Source organism: Leuciscus leuciscus (genome assembly GCF_965113295.1).
Source record: "Leuciscus leuciscus genome assembly, chromosome: 6".
Taxonomy (NCBI): domain Eukaryota; kingdom Metazoa; phylum Chordata; class Actinopteri; order Cypriniformes; family Leuciscidae; genus Leuciscus; species Leuciscus leuciscus.
In genome coordinates, this window is record NC_138730.1 from 42,112,879 (window position 1) to 42,131,164 (window position 18,286).

Consider the following 18,286-nt stretch of genomic DNA (forward strand, 5'->3'; position numbering starts at 1 on the left):
TTTATTTGAAATAGAAAGCTTTCGTAACAATATAAATATCTATACTGTCACTTCTGATCAATCTATTGCATCCATGCTGAATAAAAGTATTAATTTCTTTAAAAACACAATAAAAATACAGTCCGAATATTGTGTCAAATACTGTAATTTGCAGCAGTAATCAAATTGCTGCTGTCAATGTTTTATAAAAGCAATACAAGGTTAACAATGTCCCATGAAATCATTGTAAAATGACTAATGCAGTATGAGTATATCATGGCTTATGGCTTTTTTGATAACACTTTATTTTACAGTGCCCTTGTTACATATGTTACATGTACTTACCATAGTAATAATAGTAAATTATGCATAATTACATGCAACTAACCGTCAACCAAATCCTAATCCTACCCTAACCCTATAGTAAGTACATGTAGTTAATTATTGTTGCTCAGTACTTAAATGTATCATTACACTGTAACAATGACACCTTAAAATAAAGTGTAACCAGTTTTTTCTTTATATCTACAAAACTAAGACTGAAACAATACATGACACCAGAAACCAGTGGTTTTTTTTTTTTTTTTACATACGTAAATGTGATCAAGTTGATGCATTTTTATATATGTGAAGAGAGAAAAGTTGTTCTGTCCTTTATTATCCTCAGCTTTTCTTCCAATATACTGTATTACTACACATCACAACCCAACATCCAGCTACAGAAAAAAACATCCCACCTTCATTTCATCTCAATGCAGAGAAAACACAATGTTATTACAATGCATAAAAAACAAAACAAATGCTAATATCTCAAATATAACGCATCGTATCAGCATGGTACCTGTTTGCGATCACAGATTTCGAACTGCGTACGTCTTGTTCCCAGCATGTAGCAGATCTTGCGACTCTTAAGCTAAACACCTGATTTCTTCTTTCTGTTCGTCTCTTTCTCAATCTGCCTATGCGTAAACTTGACTTTAGCAAATTCTAGATTTCCTTCTGTTTAATCTGAAAGCGTCAAATAGCTTTTAAACAATATTCCTGAGCTGTAGATGTAGACCCATCACACTCAGCTGCTCTCTCTCTGTGTGTGTGTAATGCAGCTCAGAGACTTCCAGCTCATTTCTGTTTAAAAAAGGTCTGCAGGAAAACCCGGAGACTGGATTTAGATCAAGAGCAAAAACCCGGAGCTTCACATGATGATGTCAGGACTCACAGACAGAGTCTAGTAAAAGGAAAAGCAGAAGACTGAGACTCTGTGGGTTATGACATTGTTTTACGCTATGAGACTTCAGCCATGTTATTTTGAAATCAAATTCCTAATCAAAAATATAAAATCCTAAATGAATGAATTTGTCAATATAGACAGAAAAAGTAGATCTCTTTAAAATGCCATTTCTAGAGTAATATCAATATTTAATCATGTTTAATATATTTCATTTCATTTTATGGACCAGTGTTGAAGACTTTGTTTCCCAGAATACCAGAATCTTTGCTGAATTTTGTTTGAGTTGCAGAGTTGTCCTTCAAATTTAACATTGTGGGTTGAGGCCAATTCAATTCAAACTTATTTTCTTCAAATATAGTTCACCCAAAAATTCAAATTATCCCATAATTGACTCACCCTCAAGCCATTCTAGGAGTATGACTTTCTACTTTCAGCTGAACACAATCGGAGTTATATTAAATAATACCCTGGCTCTTCCCAGCTTTGTAAATTCTTGTTCATCAATTCTCACCTGAGCTTACAAGTCAGAACAAGTCACTCTTCCGCACACATTCCAAATTCACACTTAAAAACCACAAATAACTCTATGAAAATAATGCTTACCAAAAACTTTTCCAAGGAAAATTGTCTTCACAAGGTTAAATTCTGTATCTGAGGCTTCAGGAAGAGAGTAGCCCACTGTGGGATAATGATCCACCTTCAACACATATTAAGACTCATTAATCCAGTGAATTGTTACAGTCATTATTATCTAATAACACCGCAGATTGATCTTCATCTAGTGAGAGCGATACAGTACCTGCAGTTGAACGAGCCTGTCCTGTCGGGTGATGTTGACGTTGTGAGGCTGACCGTTAGCCATGTTACGATGATTCAGGCTGATCGAGAACGGCTCCCTCAATCCCCCCAGGTTATAGCGGATCTGTAGAGTACCTGAGGGAAAAAACACAATCAATGTTTCATCAATGTTAAGTGCTTCTAAGCAGGGTTATTATCGTTTACTAAAAATAATTATTAAAATAAACAAACACAACTTATTTTATTACCAAGATAACCTTTTTCATTTTTGTTCCATTAATCCTGGGTATTCATAAGATGAGGTTTCAAACCAGACATACCTAAACCCTGGGTTAACATCCTTTTTTGCATATTTGTGGAGCAGTGACATGGATTGGATAAGAGCATTGTGCATCCACATATTATTTGTCGTTGACTAAGTTTTTTTCTGAATGAACTTTTCAGTCTACAAAAGTAAGAATAAAACTCTTCTTCACTCCAAATGATGCGTTTTCCATCGGCATTTGACAGTTTTCCCCTCAATCGCTGAAATGACTGTTTATATACAACGGGCCTCATTCACCAACCGTTCTTACGAAGAAACGTGTTCTTAAACCCCACTTACGCACTTTTTACGAAGATTCTGACATTCACTAATGTTTTCTTATCTTGGATTTGTTCTTATCTTGGATTTGTTCAGTTTGCTCTAAATAATTGGATACTGCATTTTATTTAATTCTACAGTCGTTTACAATGATAGTATTTTACTGTAATGTATTTCTGATCATTTGTAAAAAAAAAAAAAAATCATAGTATGCAAATAAACACTAACACTGCAATTTACATCAGCAATTAAGCTGATTAAATCAAATATTATGCCTCGTTTGGCATTTACCTGTTGCAGTAGAATTTCTATTTCAGAATTACTGAAGTTTTTTTTTTCCGTTTGGTGATCGGTGGACCACCTGTGCGTCTTTTGGACATTCTCCATCTTTTCTTGCACACGGCCCTGAAGTGTCATGTCCTTATATGGGAATTTGCCGGGCGTTTTCTTATGCTAATTAGGAACAATTGGCACACGCTTTCAATTACGAAGACGTGGGATTCATCAATCCTAAGAACACAGGTGCGAACAATTCTGTTGTTTAAGAACACGTCATAAATCCGACGTAGATTTTTCTTAGGAAGTTTATTAAGTACAAAGTTAAGAAAATTCTTAGGAAGATATTGGTGAATGAGGCCCAATGTTTGGTGTTTCTGTGACCGTCCAAAGAACACAAATATGAGGCACGCCGCATGCTATTGGTCGTCTGTTGCTAAACATCCAGGCGCAAAATTTTAACATCGCATCGTTTCACATTGTAAATGTTTGGTTGATGCGGGGGTTAAAGGATTAGTTCACTTCAGAATTAAAATTTCCTGATAATTTACTCACCACCATGTCATCCAAGATATTCATGTCTTTCTTCTTCAGTCGAAAAGAAATTAAGATTTTTTAGGAAAAAATTCCAGGATTTTTAAGTAAATTAAGTAAAACAACGATGTCGGACGATTTTGAAGTTGGAGGAGAATATGAGATGGAGTTTTTCGCCCTACCCTACATTTTCCACCTAGTGACCTTTTCAACATTATCACGTAATGCGCAAGTCGTGGATGTGCAAGATGAGCATTTGTGGTTAAAAAGTCTATATATTGTTTTGTTTTTTTTAGAAAATGACAGATTGTTTGGCTAGATATGACCCTTCCTCCTCGGCTGGGATCATGTATAGAGCCTTTGAAGATGCACTGAAACTGCAATTTGGACCTTCAACCCGTTGGTTCCTGTTGAAGTCCACTATATGGAGAAAAATCCTGGAATGTTTTCCTCAAAAAAAAAAAAAAAATTTCAACTGAAGAAAGACATGAACATCTTGGATGACATGGGGGTGAGTAAATTATGAGTACATTTTAATTCTGAAGTGAACTAATCCTTTAACACTGCAAAACTAGTGCTAACCCTGCTTCTTAATTACAAGTGTGAAATGTTATTTTTCCCAGGGTTAAAAGTGTGGTATAGAAGGATGAAAACCCAGGGTTAAATCTGAGCTCTAAACATGCGAACAGTCTCACCATTTTGCCGCAGCACCACGGCCAGGTAGTCCTGCGTCTTGGAGCTAATGTAGATGAGGACGGCAGGCGTGTGGGACGTACTGAAACTAAAGCTCAGCTCCTCACGGGTCAGATTACCCACAGTGCTTAGGACTCCAGACTCGCCTTCTTTAACTGCAGGAGAAGAGCTGCTCTCTGACATGAGGTCGTACCGCACCAGCGTCCCACTCTCAAAGTACCCACCAACATCTAGAATGGAGGCAGGCGACAATAAGAACAGAGCAAAACTGGGCCTAACTTGTAGTCCATGTCTGTTAGCTTTGATGTCATGTATATACAGTTCTAATGTACTCCTTAAAGACGAGATTTGTGGGTTTAAATATTTAGTCGCTCATTTTGTCACAGCTAAAACAATGCTGAATTATCTATCTACTAAAATAATGGCCCATACCATCATTGCAGAAAGGCCCGTCGAAGGCGGTCAGACTGCAGTCGCACGAGTATCCGTTGTATTTCTCTATACATTTCCCTCCATTCTGGCAATGCATCCTATAGCTGCTGCAGTGACCCGAGCATCCAGGCTTCACCCCCGGTGTGACCTTTGCCCTCCCCTCAAGGTCAAGCGTCACCCCGTTGACCTTTAGGGAACGAATGCAACCCAGAATACCTCTCTGCCCCCCTGAGGCTCCTAAAGTGTAACGCCAACACAGAAATAATGAGATATTAGCCATAATAATAAAAACAAACAAATAAACAAACAAACAAACAAAAAATACTGTAACATTGTTTTATAATTTATTTATTTCTGGAGTAATTTTTCTATGAATTTCATGCTTAAGACATTATACGCTATTAAGAGAACAAAATATGTATATATATGTGTGTGTGTATGTATGTATGTCTCTTTTTTTTTTATGCTTGCAACAAATATTTGACATTTAAAAGGATACAAAGATTTCATGATTTCCCATTGATAAGTGCACTTAAAATAAATATTAACTAAGGCTTGTTGAATTGTTATAATGAGATATTCAGGAGACAAATTTACTTTTATTTATTATTATTTTGTTAATTTATTTATAATTTATGTTTATTATCTTATCTGGAGCCAAACTGACTTATTATTATTATATCAGTGTTTTTTTTGTTAGTTTTTTTTGTATTAGTAGTTTCTTGAGTATCAGTTTCTAAATGTTTATTTCTATTTCCCCAGCCATAAGATTTTTTTTTTGTACACTTTTTCTACACATTCAAAATGTTTAAATAGAAAAGTTTGCATTATGTTTCACAACTTATCAAATATTCTCATCATTGTAATTAGGATCATCTGCTGGAGATCTTACCTACAAACAGCTGACTGAAGAGCTGTAGGCGTGTGTGGCCCTGATGCGGGGCTGACCGCGCCTCCCTGTGCAGCTTGTCCAATCGCAGAACAGCCTCCTTAATATTGCGCTCCGCCTCCACCCTGTGCCACTGGTCATCATTGAGGGGTGTAGATGAGCGTACGATTAACTCCACGGGCCCGTTGCCCACATCGAATGAGAACGACACCACTGTAGCAGCTGTGGAAAGCAGTGTTGTTCTCGTTAACTAAGCTAAAACTATTCAAAATGGTTTTTGGTAATTGAAATAAAGCTGAAATAAAATAAAAATTACTAAAATAAAACTTTATGTAATAAAACATAGAAATATGTGACACTGGACCACAAAACCAGTCACATGGGTCTTTTTTTATTTCATTGAGATGTATATATTATCAGAAAGCTTTGTAAATTAGCTTTCCATTGATGTATGGTTTGTTAGGATAGGACAATATTTGGCCGAGATACAACTATTTGAAAATCTGGAATCTGAAGGTGCAAAAAAAATTTAACATTGAGAAAATCTCCTTTAAAGTTGTTCATTTATGTTCGCGATTGTGCTGCATTCACTCACAAAAATAAATGTTTTATATATTTACGGTAGGAAATTTACAAAATATCTTCATGGAACATGATCTTCACTTAATATCCTAATGACTTTTGGCATAAAAGAAAAATCGATAATTTTGACCCATACAATGTATTATTGGCTATTGCCACAAATATACCTGTGCGACATGTGACTGGTTTTGTGATCCAGGGTCACATATAAAAAACTAATAAAAATGAAAAAAAGCTCAACAAAATTACTAAAACTCAAATTAAAATGGAAACTGAAAATATTAAAATAAAAGCTAATTCAAAATATGAATAAATACTATAATAGTATAGAATCTCACTTTCTCTGAAGGGAAGATAACAGTGATTTACAACAACCCTACTCAAGACGAGGTGTTGAGGCTCAAGGCTTACATTTGAGTTCCAACCGAATGAAATCTGGATTTCCCAGGTTTTCCAGAAAGACACCATGTGAGGCTGAAGTCTTAAAATAGAAGGAAATGTCTGCGCTGGTCTCGGCTTTAAAGGTGGGAAAATGAAGATAAGATGCCGGTGTGTTGAATGACGCTGCGTTCCAGTAGTGACCTATAAAAGAAACACACCGACAACTCAGTAGATGTCTTGGTTTTGTTTTTGGGGTTTACTAGAAAAGATTTTCATGCTTGAATGTTCAAAAAACATATACAAAGTTCTGTCACGAAACTCTAAATGGCACTGGCTGATCGGTCCTTAACTCAGCCTGCTTGCAATCACATAATTCTCTGTCTATAGGGCACAGCTGATTGGTTCCTGCTGTATCAGTAGCCAATGAGCTTGCTTGGTCAACCTTCAAATATGGTTAGCATTTGCCTTCGTGCAGTTAACATATTTTGATAATTTGATTTCATCAATTTTAACGGTACTTTATAATTAGTATTGTGGATAGGCCTGTGTTTTGTTTCTGTGATCGGTCCAAGAACGGATGTCGATCCAAGAACACGTCCTACTTGGCAAAACTATGTTGCATGTTGTAGTTACTACATTTGAGAGCATGACTGCACTTACGATCTCCTTGGCAGCGGAGCGGCCCAACAGTGAGTTTGGCTTCGGATCCAGAGCGGTGTATATCGCCAACCACTACCTGACTGACGGGCAGATGGTCCTTGTACATCAACACTCCAGCATCCTCTTTCCTGGAGGAACAAACCCAGGCAGAGGAAGAATTATGGACCACAAGGGGGCAACATAGCATTGTACAATGCAGCAGACATGGGATATGTTCAAACTGGGATTTTGTAGTGTACTGCTTACTGCATAAAAAAAAAAAAAAAAATTACTTTATAATGACTTAGTTAACTTTAGTTTAATTCAGCCAATGGCATTCTTGTATTCCACACATAAATATGGATATTTTGCATTTTTGTACCCAAATTTCCTTTTAATTCACTGATTCAAGGAGGAGATATTAAAAACAGTTGTTTATGAAAGGTGAAGTTGATCGGATTGCATTGGAGATGCAGTATCTATCATGCATACAGAAAATTTGCACACTGTGCACAACATACACTACAGTTCAAAAGTTTGAGTTCAGTTAGATTTGTTTTTGAAAGAAATATGTTTGATGGAATATGTTTATTCAGCAAGGATGCATTCAATTGATCAAAAGTGAAAGTAAAGGCGTTTATATTGTCATAAAAGATTTCTATTTCAAATAAATGCTCTTCTTTTGAACTTTCTATTCAGCAAAGAATCATGAAAAAATGCAATGTTTTCAATAATAAGAAGAAATGTTTCTTGAGCAGCAAATCAGCATTAGAATGATTTCTGAAGGATCATGTGACACTGAAGACTGGAGTAATGATGCTGAAAATCCAGCTTTGCATCACAGGAATAAATAGCATTTAGCAATATATTAAAAATTAATATATTTCAAATTGTAATAATATCTCACAATATTAACGGTTTTACTGTATTTTTTTTTTTATCCAATAAATGCAGCCTTGATGAGCATAAGAGAAAACATTAAAACATCTTTTAACTTTTGAACCACAGTGTGCAATGTTGCATATTGTAAAAATACTGTAATGCAAACTATATACTATTACAAATGGTAGTGTGCAATTCCAAACAAACTCTGGATGATCAAACCATTCAATTTAACAGTAAGAGGCTATACAGCTGGCTTTTCTTTATGTCTTCTTCTGAATGCCATCTAATCGTGTATGTCCTACAAGTTTCCTTAAAGGGCTGGTATAATCCCCTTTTCATAAGATGTAAAATAAGTCGTTGATGTCCCCAGAGTGTGTATGTGAAGTTTTAGCTCAAAATACCCCACAGACATTTTTATATAGGCTGTTAAAATTGTACATTTTTGAGGGTGAGCAAAAACGCACCATTTTGTGTCTGTTCCTTTAAATGCAAATGAGCTGCTGCTGCCGGCACAGGGGGGCGGAGCTTCAACAGCTTGCACTCACAGACATGCACTGAAAATGTCTAAAACTTTTAGCCTTTTATGTTCAAACCGGATTCATATAATAATGGAGAGACTCAAGAAGAAGTGACAACATGTAGAATGCAACAGGACGTTTCTGAAAGGTTAGTAGATACATTTATTTAGCTTATGTGTAGTTATCTTCTAGTCACTGATTAGCATATTCTGTCTTGATAATCTATAAATCCTGTTCCCGGGGGCGGGGTTTATGTACATTTTAGGAGGAATGTCGTGTAGTCCCTACCAGCCGTTTGTTGTAGTCCTTAAAAAGTGATTTCTTTAAAGGCAAATATCTCCCTTTGCTTTGAACTTTGCAGATGTTGTTTATAATCAAACAGCAACATTACACAATAACTAAAGTTAAAAAAGTGAAATCATAATCAACCACCCCTTTAACCAAAACAAGAATAGACTAAGATCTCACCATTGTCTCAGATCAGCATCACAGTTGCAGTAGTATCTGGGATCTGTGCAGTTGCGTTCAATGCCACAGGCACATTTCTGCACGCCAGGTCCTGAGCCGCCCCAGTAGAGGTGCTTCTCGTTCCCCCTGCCGACCCACCACGTGGACGGAGAACCGTCTATAAAACAGGGAAAATGAATGCCTCAAACTTTGAGCAATTCAACTTCCCTCTTGGAGTTGTTAGTTTTTACCACATCCATTTACCTGGCGTGTTGAGCAGGTGTGATTTGAAGCACATGTACGCCACATTCTGCTCACAGAGCTCAGCGCTGCTGGTCACGGCGTTCATCTGAACCACAAAAACATGAGCAGTTCTGAGAGTCAGCATCTGTTGTTCAGATTTAACAGCATTATTCACAGTGTTTTAAGCGTCACCTGTTCAACAGACATGCTGTAATTGAGCGTGAGCACAGTCTTGTCTTCGGGTCCTGGACCTGCTGCCACAGAACTCTGAGCTGGAAGGTCATTCACAATGGTTGTCCACACCTTGTCTTCTGAAATACACACATACACAGGTGTACCACTCAGTGAGTACTCAAGTATTATTGTTTTTTCTGTTAGAAATAAATGGATGTTTTTATTGTTAAGAGAGTAAAATATTTTATAATGTTAGTTAAGGCTACACCAAAAACAGTCAAAATTTTGTCATTTAGTAATTCAGTCATAATTTAGTCATTTTTGGTACCAAAGGTCACTGATGTGTAAATGTGGGTGATTATGTGTTCATTTATTCACTGTTATGACAATGAATATAATTAACACATGATATGAATATTTTAACTGAACTTAAGATGTGCGTGCTTCACGTTATCCTGCTGATATTCTGTTTTTTTTTTAAATTATTTAAATATATTTGTATTTAAATGTATTATATGAAGAGTTCAGATGCAAAAGCCTCTAAATGCCATCTGAAATTTTCTTATAGAATGATCATTTTTATCAAGCTCGTATATTTAAATTCAATAATTTCACTTAAATGGCAATGAAGATTACCTATTAATTGTCATTTAAGTGAAATTATTGAACTTAAATATACGAGCTTGATAAAAATGATCATTCTATAAGAAAATTTCAGATGGCATTTAGAGGCTTTTGCATCTGAACTCTTCATATATACATTTTTTGATATAAACATATTTTTATATAAATTTACTGTATATACATATATATATTTATATAAAATGTACATATATAAAGTGTATATATAATACATTATATTATGGGTGTGTTGAATGCTTGAATCTGATTGGTTGACCAACGTTCTAAGGTGTGCAATTATTTTCAGGGAAACGCTCGGCTAAAGTAGTTCCAGGCAGGTCTCCGTCGCATTACACTTCGCCAAATGATTTCAGTCATTTCAAAGGTCTTTACAGCCTACAAGAGCAGAAGAACCAAAACCCATATCGACACTGACAAGCAAATAAATATAGTAAACAATAGGATAAAAACGACAAATTATTTCTGTGTTTTTCCCCACAAAATTACATTTTATTATGTACGGAAAGCACATACTCTCTCTTTCTCCCGCTCAAACACACACACATAACAGTACGGACACACACTTGCACAGAAATGTGTTGTCAGCGCTGCTCTGACGATTTTATCAGTAAAATAGTTTAGCAACTTAAAAGCTACATGACATTTCTCACTAGCGAGGTAATAACGCACTGTTCTTGAAGCAGATACACTTACAATTTCGCTATTAGTAGAGACGCTGCTGCCGAACAGTTGAGAGACGCACAGACTCGGATAATTCACATATGCTTAATTTCTCTCTCTCTCTCTAATACCTGCATTAATTACTGCATTAGTCCGCCATCAATAGCTCAAGCCATGTTACTATCTCTAAAATTACGTTTCGAAATTAGCAATGGAGGCGTGGGATAAGATGCGTAAGAAATTAGTCTTACACACAAGAGCATTTGGGAAACACCCTGACAAATATCTTGAAATACATCATCTGAACAATGTCTTAAGGTGTGGTAACCATAAGTGGAATAATTGACGACGGGCCGTTGAATTATTAGAAAATAATGCACACCTGAGGTATAATGGGAACTCCGCTTCGGAGTAACCATAACTCTTTGAGTCATTATTTTCGAACAATTCAACAGCCCGCCGTTAATTATTCCTTACTTATTACATTATTATACATTATAATACACGTGTGTGTGTGTATATATACTGTATGTATGTATGTAAATATACAATGTTAAATGTATTTATTTTTAAATGTATTTTATACACACTTTTAATGTTTATATATCAGTATCAATATACTATATCAATATTTTTTTTCAACACAATTTAGACTATGCTTACCCCTGTATTTAGTGTTGTTCACCTGTGATAAGATCTTCCGAGACAGATAGGATTTTTGATTATTGTTTATCACATGACCCTTTTAGATGCTGTTTGTCAGGCAGAGCCTAATCCAGTTAACTACAGACAAACTGAAATGCTAGTCTAGCCACCCGCTAGCTTGTTTACATCAGTGAATTTCATATGTGTTTGGTGGTTCTAACCCATCATATTGCAGGTGACTCTGAATGGCTGAAGGGGTCCGCTGCCGTCTGGATCGATCCAGTATGTGTCTGAGCTTCGGCCCAAGTGTTTGTACTCCTCACATGACTGCTCGTACACAGCTGCAGAAACACACAGCGTAAGCATCAAAACAGCCACCACTGCAAAAAAAATCTACAATGCTTCATTTCTGAGAACCAGTCAGCTAAATAAATACAAAACAGACTAAATATACTAGCAACTGGATAATTGATAAAATGGATCATTCCAAAGCAAAAATGTCTTGCATGCACTGTAAGGTTCAATAAAGGAGTTGATATATGGTTCTTTGGAGATTATAAAAGATCATTATAATGATTCATTACAGGTTCTTCAGATCAGTTTATTAGTTTATGTGTTATTTAGGACACCAGTACACTGATGGTTTTCTAAAGAACAAAATAAGTTCTTTGTGGAGCTCAAAATGGTCTCCTTCGCCACCAGACACTGCTTTTACAACATTTTATAGCATTGTTTGAGTCTATTTGGTCCTGTTGTACAACATAGCAGCGGTTTGTAATAAAAAAGTGTCAAAATAAGCTCAAATAAAAGTGGGCAATATGATTTGAGATGGCTTACAGTTGTGGCAGGTGGCACCAGAGTATCCAGTGCCTTCACATGCACATTTAAACGTGTTTCCAGTTTGAGAGCACTTTCCTCCATGTTCACAGTGGTTTGGCACACACCTGGAGAGAAAGAGACAGCGAGAGAGAGATTAAAGATACTGTAAAGTTCTTTGTAGTTCTATAAAGCCTAATTTTTTAGCCTGTCTGCTAAAGATCCTGATCCTGCATGTTAACATTCGACCTGATCAAATGGGGGCAGGACACGTGACAGAGCTTTGAGGAACTCCTGCTGAAGTGAGTTAGATGTGGCTTACATAACTTTCTCAAGAGGCTTCACAGCTCTGAAATTCCTCATAACTCTAATAAAGCAATCAGTGGTACAGCTCGAGAAACGTCTTTTTGGAGAGACTGAACAAAAAAACAAAACAATCAAAATACAGCAGCGGCTTTGATCAGAACATTGCGATCAAAGGCAAACATCTGTTCTACATTTGTTTGCAGAGTCATCTCTGAGAGTGCAGTGCAGCGGGTCCATGAATGAATATGGATGGGTACGGGGGGATTGACTTTCTCGCAAAAGGGACGTGAGATTACCATTTGAAAAGCAAAGCTGAAATGAGAGTGCATTTTGACTTTTACAAAGCAGAATATGCATAAATCTGTAAAATAGTTTGAGTGGTTATGCAAATTTACATCAGGTCTCTCCATCAGTGCATGTCTATACTGAAAATCAATTACCTGTCTATAATGGCACACATATCCAGACTGACGTTCTCAAAGCTACCCAGCATGCCTTGCTCCACAGATTGCAAGTCGACCAACTGTTCGTCGACATGTATGAGCTGCATGCAGCCCTGAAAGGAGCGCTGTGATGGAGAAAGGTCAGTCCGCGGGAAGTATCCTGCACATAGCAAACAAGGAAATTAAAACCTGTAATCTCAGACGTGCAGTCATGCAAAGCAGATCAAGTGTGCCCAATAAGATGCTGACAATACATCATTATAACATTTGACATACAAGAAAGCAAGGTGTTTCCTACGATTACCTCCGAAAAAATAATCTCCACCAGTCCTGATCTGAATGGGGAGGGCAGCTCTCACTGTGGACATCTCGTCTCCATTAATGGTCAACATGGCAATGCTCTCCAGTGCCAGGAAGTGAACGTTGTGCCATTGTCCATCATTAAGACCAGAACCTGCACAGCCAAATTACTCTTCAAAGTCGTACTTTAGTTTTTGTGTGTGTGTTTTTTGTCCATGTTTCACTGGTCAATACATGATGGGTTGGTAAGATGTTGATATGTGATAAGTATCGTGTTTTAAATGGCTGCTAGGGTGTTGCTACAGGGATATTAAGAAGTTCTGGTTGTTCTGGGTGGTTGCCAAGGTGTTGCTATGCAGATGCTAAGGTGTTTTAAAGGCTGCTATGGTGTTGCTACAGGGATACAAGAGGTTCTGAGTGTTTTTAGAGTGTTGCTTTAGTGTTTTGAATGGTTGCTATCATGCTACTATGCAGTTTCTAGGTTGTTCTGGGTGGTGTCCAAGGTGTTGCTATGCAGATGCTAAGGTGTTTTAAATGGCTGCTATGGTGTTGCTACAGGGATGCTAGAGGTACTGAGTGTTTTTAGTGTTTTGCTATGGTGTTTTGAATTGTTGATATCATGCTGCTATGCAATTTCTAGGGTGTTCTGGGTGGTTGCAGATGCTAAAGTGTTTTAAATAGCTGATATGGTGTTGCTACCGCAATGATAAAGGTTCTGAGCGTTTAAGTGTGTTGCTATGTTGTTTTGACCGGTTGCTTTAATGCTGCTATGCAATTTCTTGGGTTTTCTGGGTGGTTGCCAAGGTGTTGTTATGTGGATGCTAAGATGTTCTAAATGGCTGCTAAGGTGTTGCTAGAGGGATGCTGAGGTGTTCGTAGTGTTTTAAATGCATTGTTATATGTTGCTACGGTGTAATGGATGGTTGCTAGAGTGTTGCTATAGGGATTCCAAGGAAATAAAATACCAGTGGAAGCTGAAAATAAAGAAAGTCTAGAAATTGAGAGAGCTCTCAGTGTGCGTTTTCAGTTGTAATGTTACCTGAGGATATGTCCACACGTGTATTCTTGCCCAGCGCGACGTACATGTGAACAGTAACTTTACCCTCCACCAGGCTGACCTCCACCCCTCCAGGCATGAGTGGAGTAAAGAATAGCAGACCGCTGGGATTCCATGTCCGAAACTGAAGTCTGACTGACACTGTGTCTGCGTCAGTCCGACCCGGAAGCTGCAAGGAGCTGGTGGAGTTAAAGAAGGCAGGGAACGTGCGTGATTCCGTGCAAGAGAACGTCAGGTTATGCTGGAATGGGAACAGCACACATAAAAATGAACATTTCTAATGACAGTGGAAATTAAGGGGTTTAACACACAGCACTGCAGGAATGATCACAAACTTTACAGCAGAATTTCAGAGGACAGATACATTTGGTCATAGTAAGAGGGAGGTTTATTCAGGAAACCTGGATAGTTCATATCAGGACCATACTGGAAAATCCAGCAAAAACCTGTTTAAGGTGGTAGCTGGTTTTGTGATGTTTCTAGCTAGTCCACACTGGTCTACATGGTGGAAATACCAGCCAGTGGACCTGGTTGGTCAAGTCAAGCTGTTTAAAGCGTAACTCTCGCCAAAATTGAACCTAGGCTCTTTTTGTTCATTTACCCGAGTCAAACTTTCTTGTAAAAGCATAATTTGAATGGAAACGCCACTTTTAGATTGACCGTATCTTCGTTTTAGGTCAAAATTGACCTAAATGGGTCTTTTGAATGGGAGTGCATGGGGCACTTCTATGATAGCACCAAAAGATCGACTACTTTTGACTGACAAAATTTCAGCCACCGGAAACACTAACTGATAAAGTGAGTCGTACAAAACCTTTCTTTTTAGTAAACTTTGTGTACACAAACAATGTAGTCAATGCTCAAGTTCATGTGTAGAGCCCCTGGTGATACTTCGAGCAAAGTTTTATGTTGTGTCGAGCCTTCTTAGTGTTTTAAAAATAGCGATTTTGATGCTAACATCGAAGTGCCCCAAGCACTCCCATTCAAAAGGCATTTTGACCTAAAACAAAAATATGGTCAATCTTAAAAGTGGCGTTTCCATTCTAATTATGCTTTTACACGAACGTTTGACTCGGGTAGATTGACAAAAAGAGCCTAGGTTTAATTTTGGTGAGAGTTACCCTTTAAGATTGGCAGACTACCTTGGACCGGGAAAAGCAGCTACCATGTTTCAAAACTCCACTCAATCACCTTAAACTGGCACGACCTAGATTTTCCAGCACAGAAAGGGACTGTGGACAATAACCGGCAGTCATTATGTAGTCATTGTGAATAATCACAGAACACACACAGTGACAGCACTTCTCACTTCACGTCTGTCCTCACACACAGAGCATTGTGGGAAAGGGAAGGAGATCTCTGTTTATGACTGAGGTTAGTGCAGGGAGAGGAACTGTATCTATTGGATATTTCATGTGAGATATAAAAGCCGCAAACCTTTGGGAGCTGAGATTACTGTAAACAATACAAAGAATCGAATTAGAACAATCATCAAAAAAACAACAGAATGCCTAAAATCTGTATTAAGAAAGCAAATGGGGTCGTTTCTTATTTCTTGTAAATAGTAACCAGAAGTAATTAAAACTTTTAGTGCAGTGGTTCTCAGGGGCTTGGGTATAAGATGATTTAAACATATAAAACAAAACAGCTAAAAATTAGTAACCTTTCAGTGAATAGTTCTTAAAATAACCATTTTTCCCTTAGTGTTAAGGACATTAGAATTTTTATTTTATTTTTTAAAACATTTGTTTTCACTATAAAGAACCTTTTGTGCAATGGAAAGGTTCCATGAATGTTTCACGGATGTGTCATATAAATGCATTATTGAACCCTGAAGAACATTCAGTTTTTGAATCTTCTGAAATTACAAAATTGTTTTCATTTTAATATAATTCAAATATATTTTAATATAATTATTGAATTATTAAAGAATTTGGTAACACTTTAGTTTAGGGTCCAATTCTCACTATGAACAAGTTGCTTATTAGCATGCATATTACTCGGATATTGGCTGTTTATTAGTACTTATAAAGCATATATTAATGCCTTATTCTGCATGAACATATTCTCCATCCCTTATTCCTACCCAATACCTACCCAATATGTAAACTACCTTACTAACTATTAATAAGCAGTGATTAGGAATTTATTGAGCCAAAAGTCATAGTTAATAGTTAGTTGATAGTGAGACTTGGACCCTAAACTAAAGTGTGACCAATAATTTAATTTAATGAATTTATTAATAAATTAATGAATATATTGACAGTCATAGTTTCTGTAAATAAAAAAATAATTTTGACAATGGGGGAGTCAAATAGGTTGAGGACTGCTGTTTTAGAGTAACGTAATACCCAATAACAGCAATTCCTCTGAACAGCCACTGAATTATCTCCACGAGACATTGGAGAGCTCTGCAGTGTTCATTCGATAAAAATAGACATGTAAATTGGCACGTACAAAGCTGGAGGTGTCTACTTTTCTCCTGCGTGCGAGGTTAGTGATGTTGTCCCCGTTGTAATGAATGGCCTCCATGCAGCCGATGTAGTTTTCTCTGGCCCCTGAGCTGGGCTTGGCAGACACTGGCATCCCTCCAAATGTAATCTGGAAATAGACATTGAAGTGCAGGGAAAGTGAGGGAAACATATACCATCTTTAATACAGACAGCAAAACATTAATCTTATCTAATCTTATCTGTTTGAATAAATGCCACACAGTGAACAAAATAATATGCGTGCTAAAGACCCAGTTCCCGGTAGCATTGGGGTAAGATGATTAAACAGAGCGGGGGAGAGGTGTAAATGGAACATGAGAGATGATTACATAATATGCAAATATATAATTGTTTTAATGGCTTTTATGTGATCTTAAAGGCATAGCTTACCGCAAAATCTGCCTTAAAGTCCCCATGAAATCAAAATGGACTATTCTTGTTTGTTATGGAATACAGTATTTATTATAAATGATCTATCCGTGCATCATTATTTAATTAAAATTCATGTGCCCTTGTAATCTTTAATCAGAGTCCATTTTGTTTTTGGGGTCTACTAGAATAGGTTTTCATGCTTGAATGTTCAAAAAACATAATTTTTCGTATTTTCGACATTGTTGCAGCACCTCTCTTCCCAGTCTGTCAGTAATGCTTTGTTTAGTTCCTGTGTCTATGAAGCCCCTCCTTCTGAAAAGCACAATGTGCTCTGATTGGTCGGCTGGACCAGTGTGTTGTGATCAAGCACTTCGAGTGTGTTTGGGAAATATCACGCCCCTTACCAAAACTGACGGTTTTAACACACTAATAACTAACTCAACGAGGCCTCACCCCTTTTTTTAGCACGTGCTTTTGGCAGGAATTATATAAATAAGGGATTATGTGACGTGTTCATTCCCGGAAGAAAATCAGGGCTACAATGGAGTTACAACAAGTTTGCAGTGCTTTTTCTTGCTCAATATTGTTCAAACAGAGATATTATACACTAAAGAAAGTTGAAAATGTAAAAATGATGAATAATCCTAACCCAAAACATAACATGTCAAAACAAACAGTATATATTTATTTGAACACATAACATAACAAAACAGATTTATTTGAAATCTGTCATGTACTTCGTAGTCCAGGTCCAGGTGGTCAAACTCTCCGTTGGTGCGGAAGCTCTGCGTGTGCTGGTCGACTGTGAAGTTGACGCTGCGTCTATAGCGTTCGATCAGAACCGAGTGCCAGTGGTCGTCATCCAACAGACTGCCGCTGGACACTGATGTGTGACCCTGAATGGAGCCGTACTGATTACTGCCTGAAATAGACAAAAACATCAAACGCCATTAATGAAACGAGTCAAGTCAAGTCACCTTCATTTATATAGCGCTTTTAACAATATGCATCGTTTCAAAGCAGCTTTACAGTGATAGTAGGAAATTACCGTAACAGATTGTTTAGGCTTTACAGCAGCTCTAGAATAAAGTTATTGTCCAGCTAAAGTTAGTTTTGATTGATTGATTCACTTCCGTTGCGAAGATCATTAGTTATTAACTAATTGTTGACTTATTGACTTATTATTAACTAATTATTAACTAATTATTGACCCATCTGACTAATGAGTCAGATGGGTCAAACAAGGATCCATACAAAATGGCTAAGGAGACA

At 37.1% G+C, this 18,286-nt stretch overlaps 1 protein-coding gene across 1 annotated transcript in view; it reads right to left on the minus strand.

Annotated features, from left to right (window-relative positions):
* cntnap2b (contactin associated protein 2b) overlaps positions 1 to 18,286 on the minus strand; it is a 47,286-nt gene that overhangs the window by 5,415 nt on the left and 23,585 nt on the right. Inside the window, exons 6-22 of the mRNA XM_082172972.1 lie at positions 17,752 to 17,936; positions 16,608 to 16,751; positions 14,133 to 14,391; positions 13,098 to 13,247; positions 12,791 to 12,953; positions 12,066 to 12,172; positions 11,450 to 11,569; positions 9,300 to 9,418; positions 9,129 to 9,213; positions 8,886 to 9,042; positions 7,036 to 7,163; positions 6,406 to 6,576; positions 5,416 to 5,634; positions 4,524 to 4,760; positions 4,094 to 4,321; positions 2,007 to 2,140; positions 1,811 to 1,904 (exon numbers count right to left, since the gene is read on the minus strand). Of these exons, the coding sequence (XP_082029098.1) occupies positions 1,811 to 1,904; positions 2,007 to 2,140; positions 4,094 to 4,321; positions 4,524 to 4,760; positions 5,416 to 5,634; positions 6,406 to 6,576; positions 7,036 to 7,163; positions 8,886 to 9,042; positions 9,129 to 9,213; positions 9,300 to 9,418; positions 11,450 to 11,569; positions 12,066 to 12,172; positions 12,791 to 12,953; positions 13,098 to 13,247; positions 14,133 to 14,391; positions 16,608 to 16,751; positions 17,752 to 17,936 (2,700 nt within the window). The remainder of the gene's footprint in view (positions 1 to 1,810; positions 1,905 to 2,006; positions 2,141 to 4,093; positions 4,322 to 4,523; positions 4,761 to 5,415; positions 5,635 to 6,405; positions 6,577 to 7,035; positions 7,164 to 8,885; positions 9,043 to 9,128; positions 9,214 to 9,299; positions 9,419 to 11,449; positions 11,570 to 12,065; positions 12,173 to 12,790; positions 12,954 to 13,097; positions 13,248 to 14,132; positions 14,392 to 16,607; positions 16,752 to 17,751; positions 17,937 to 18,286) is intronic.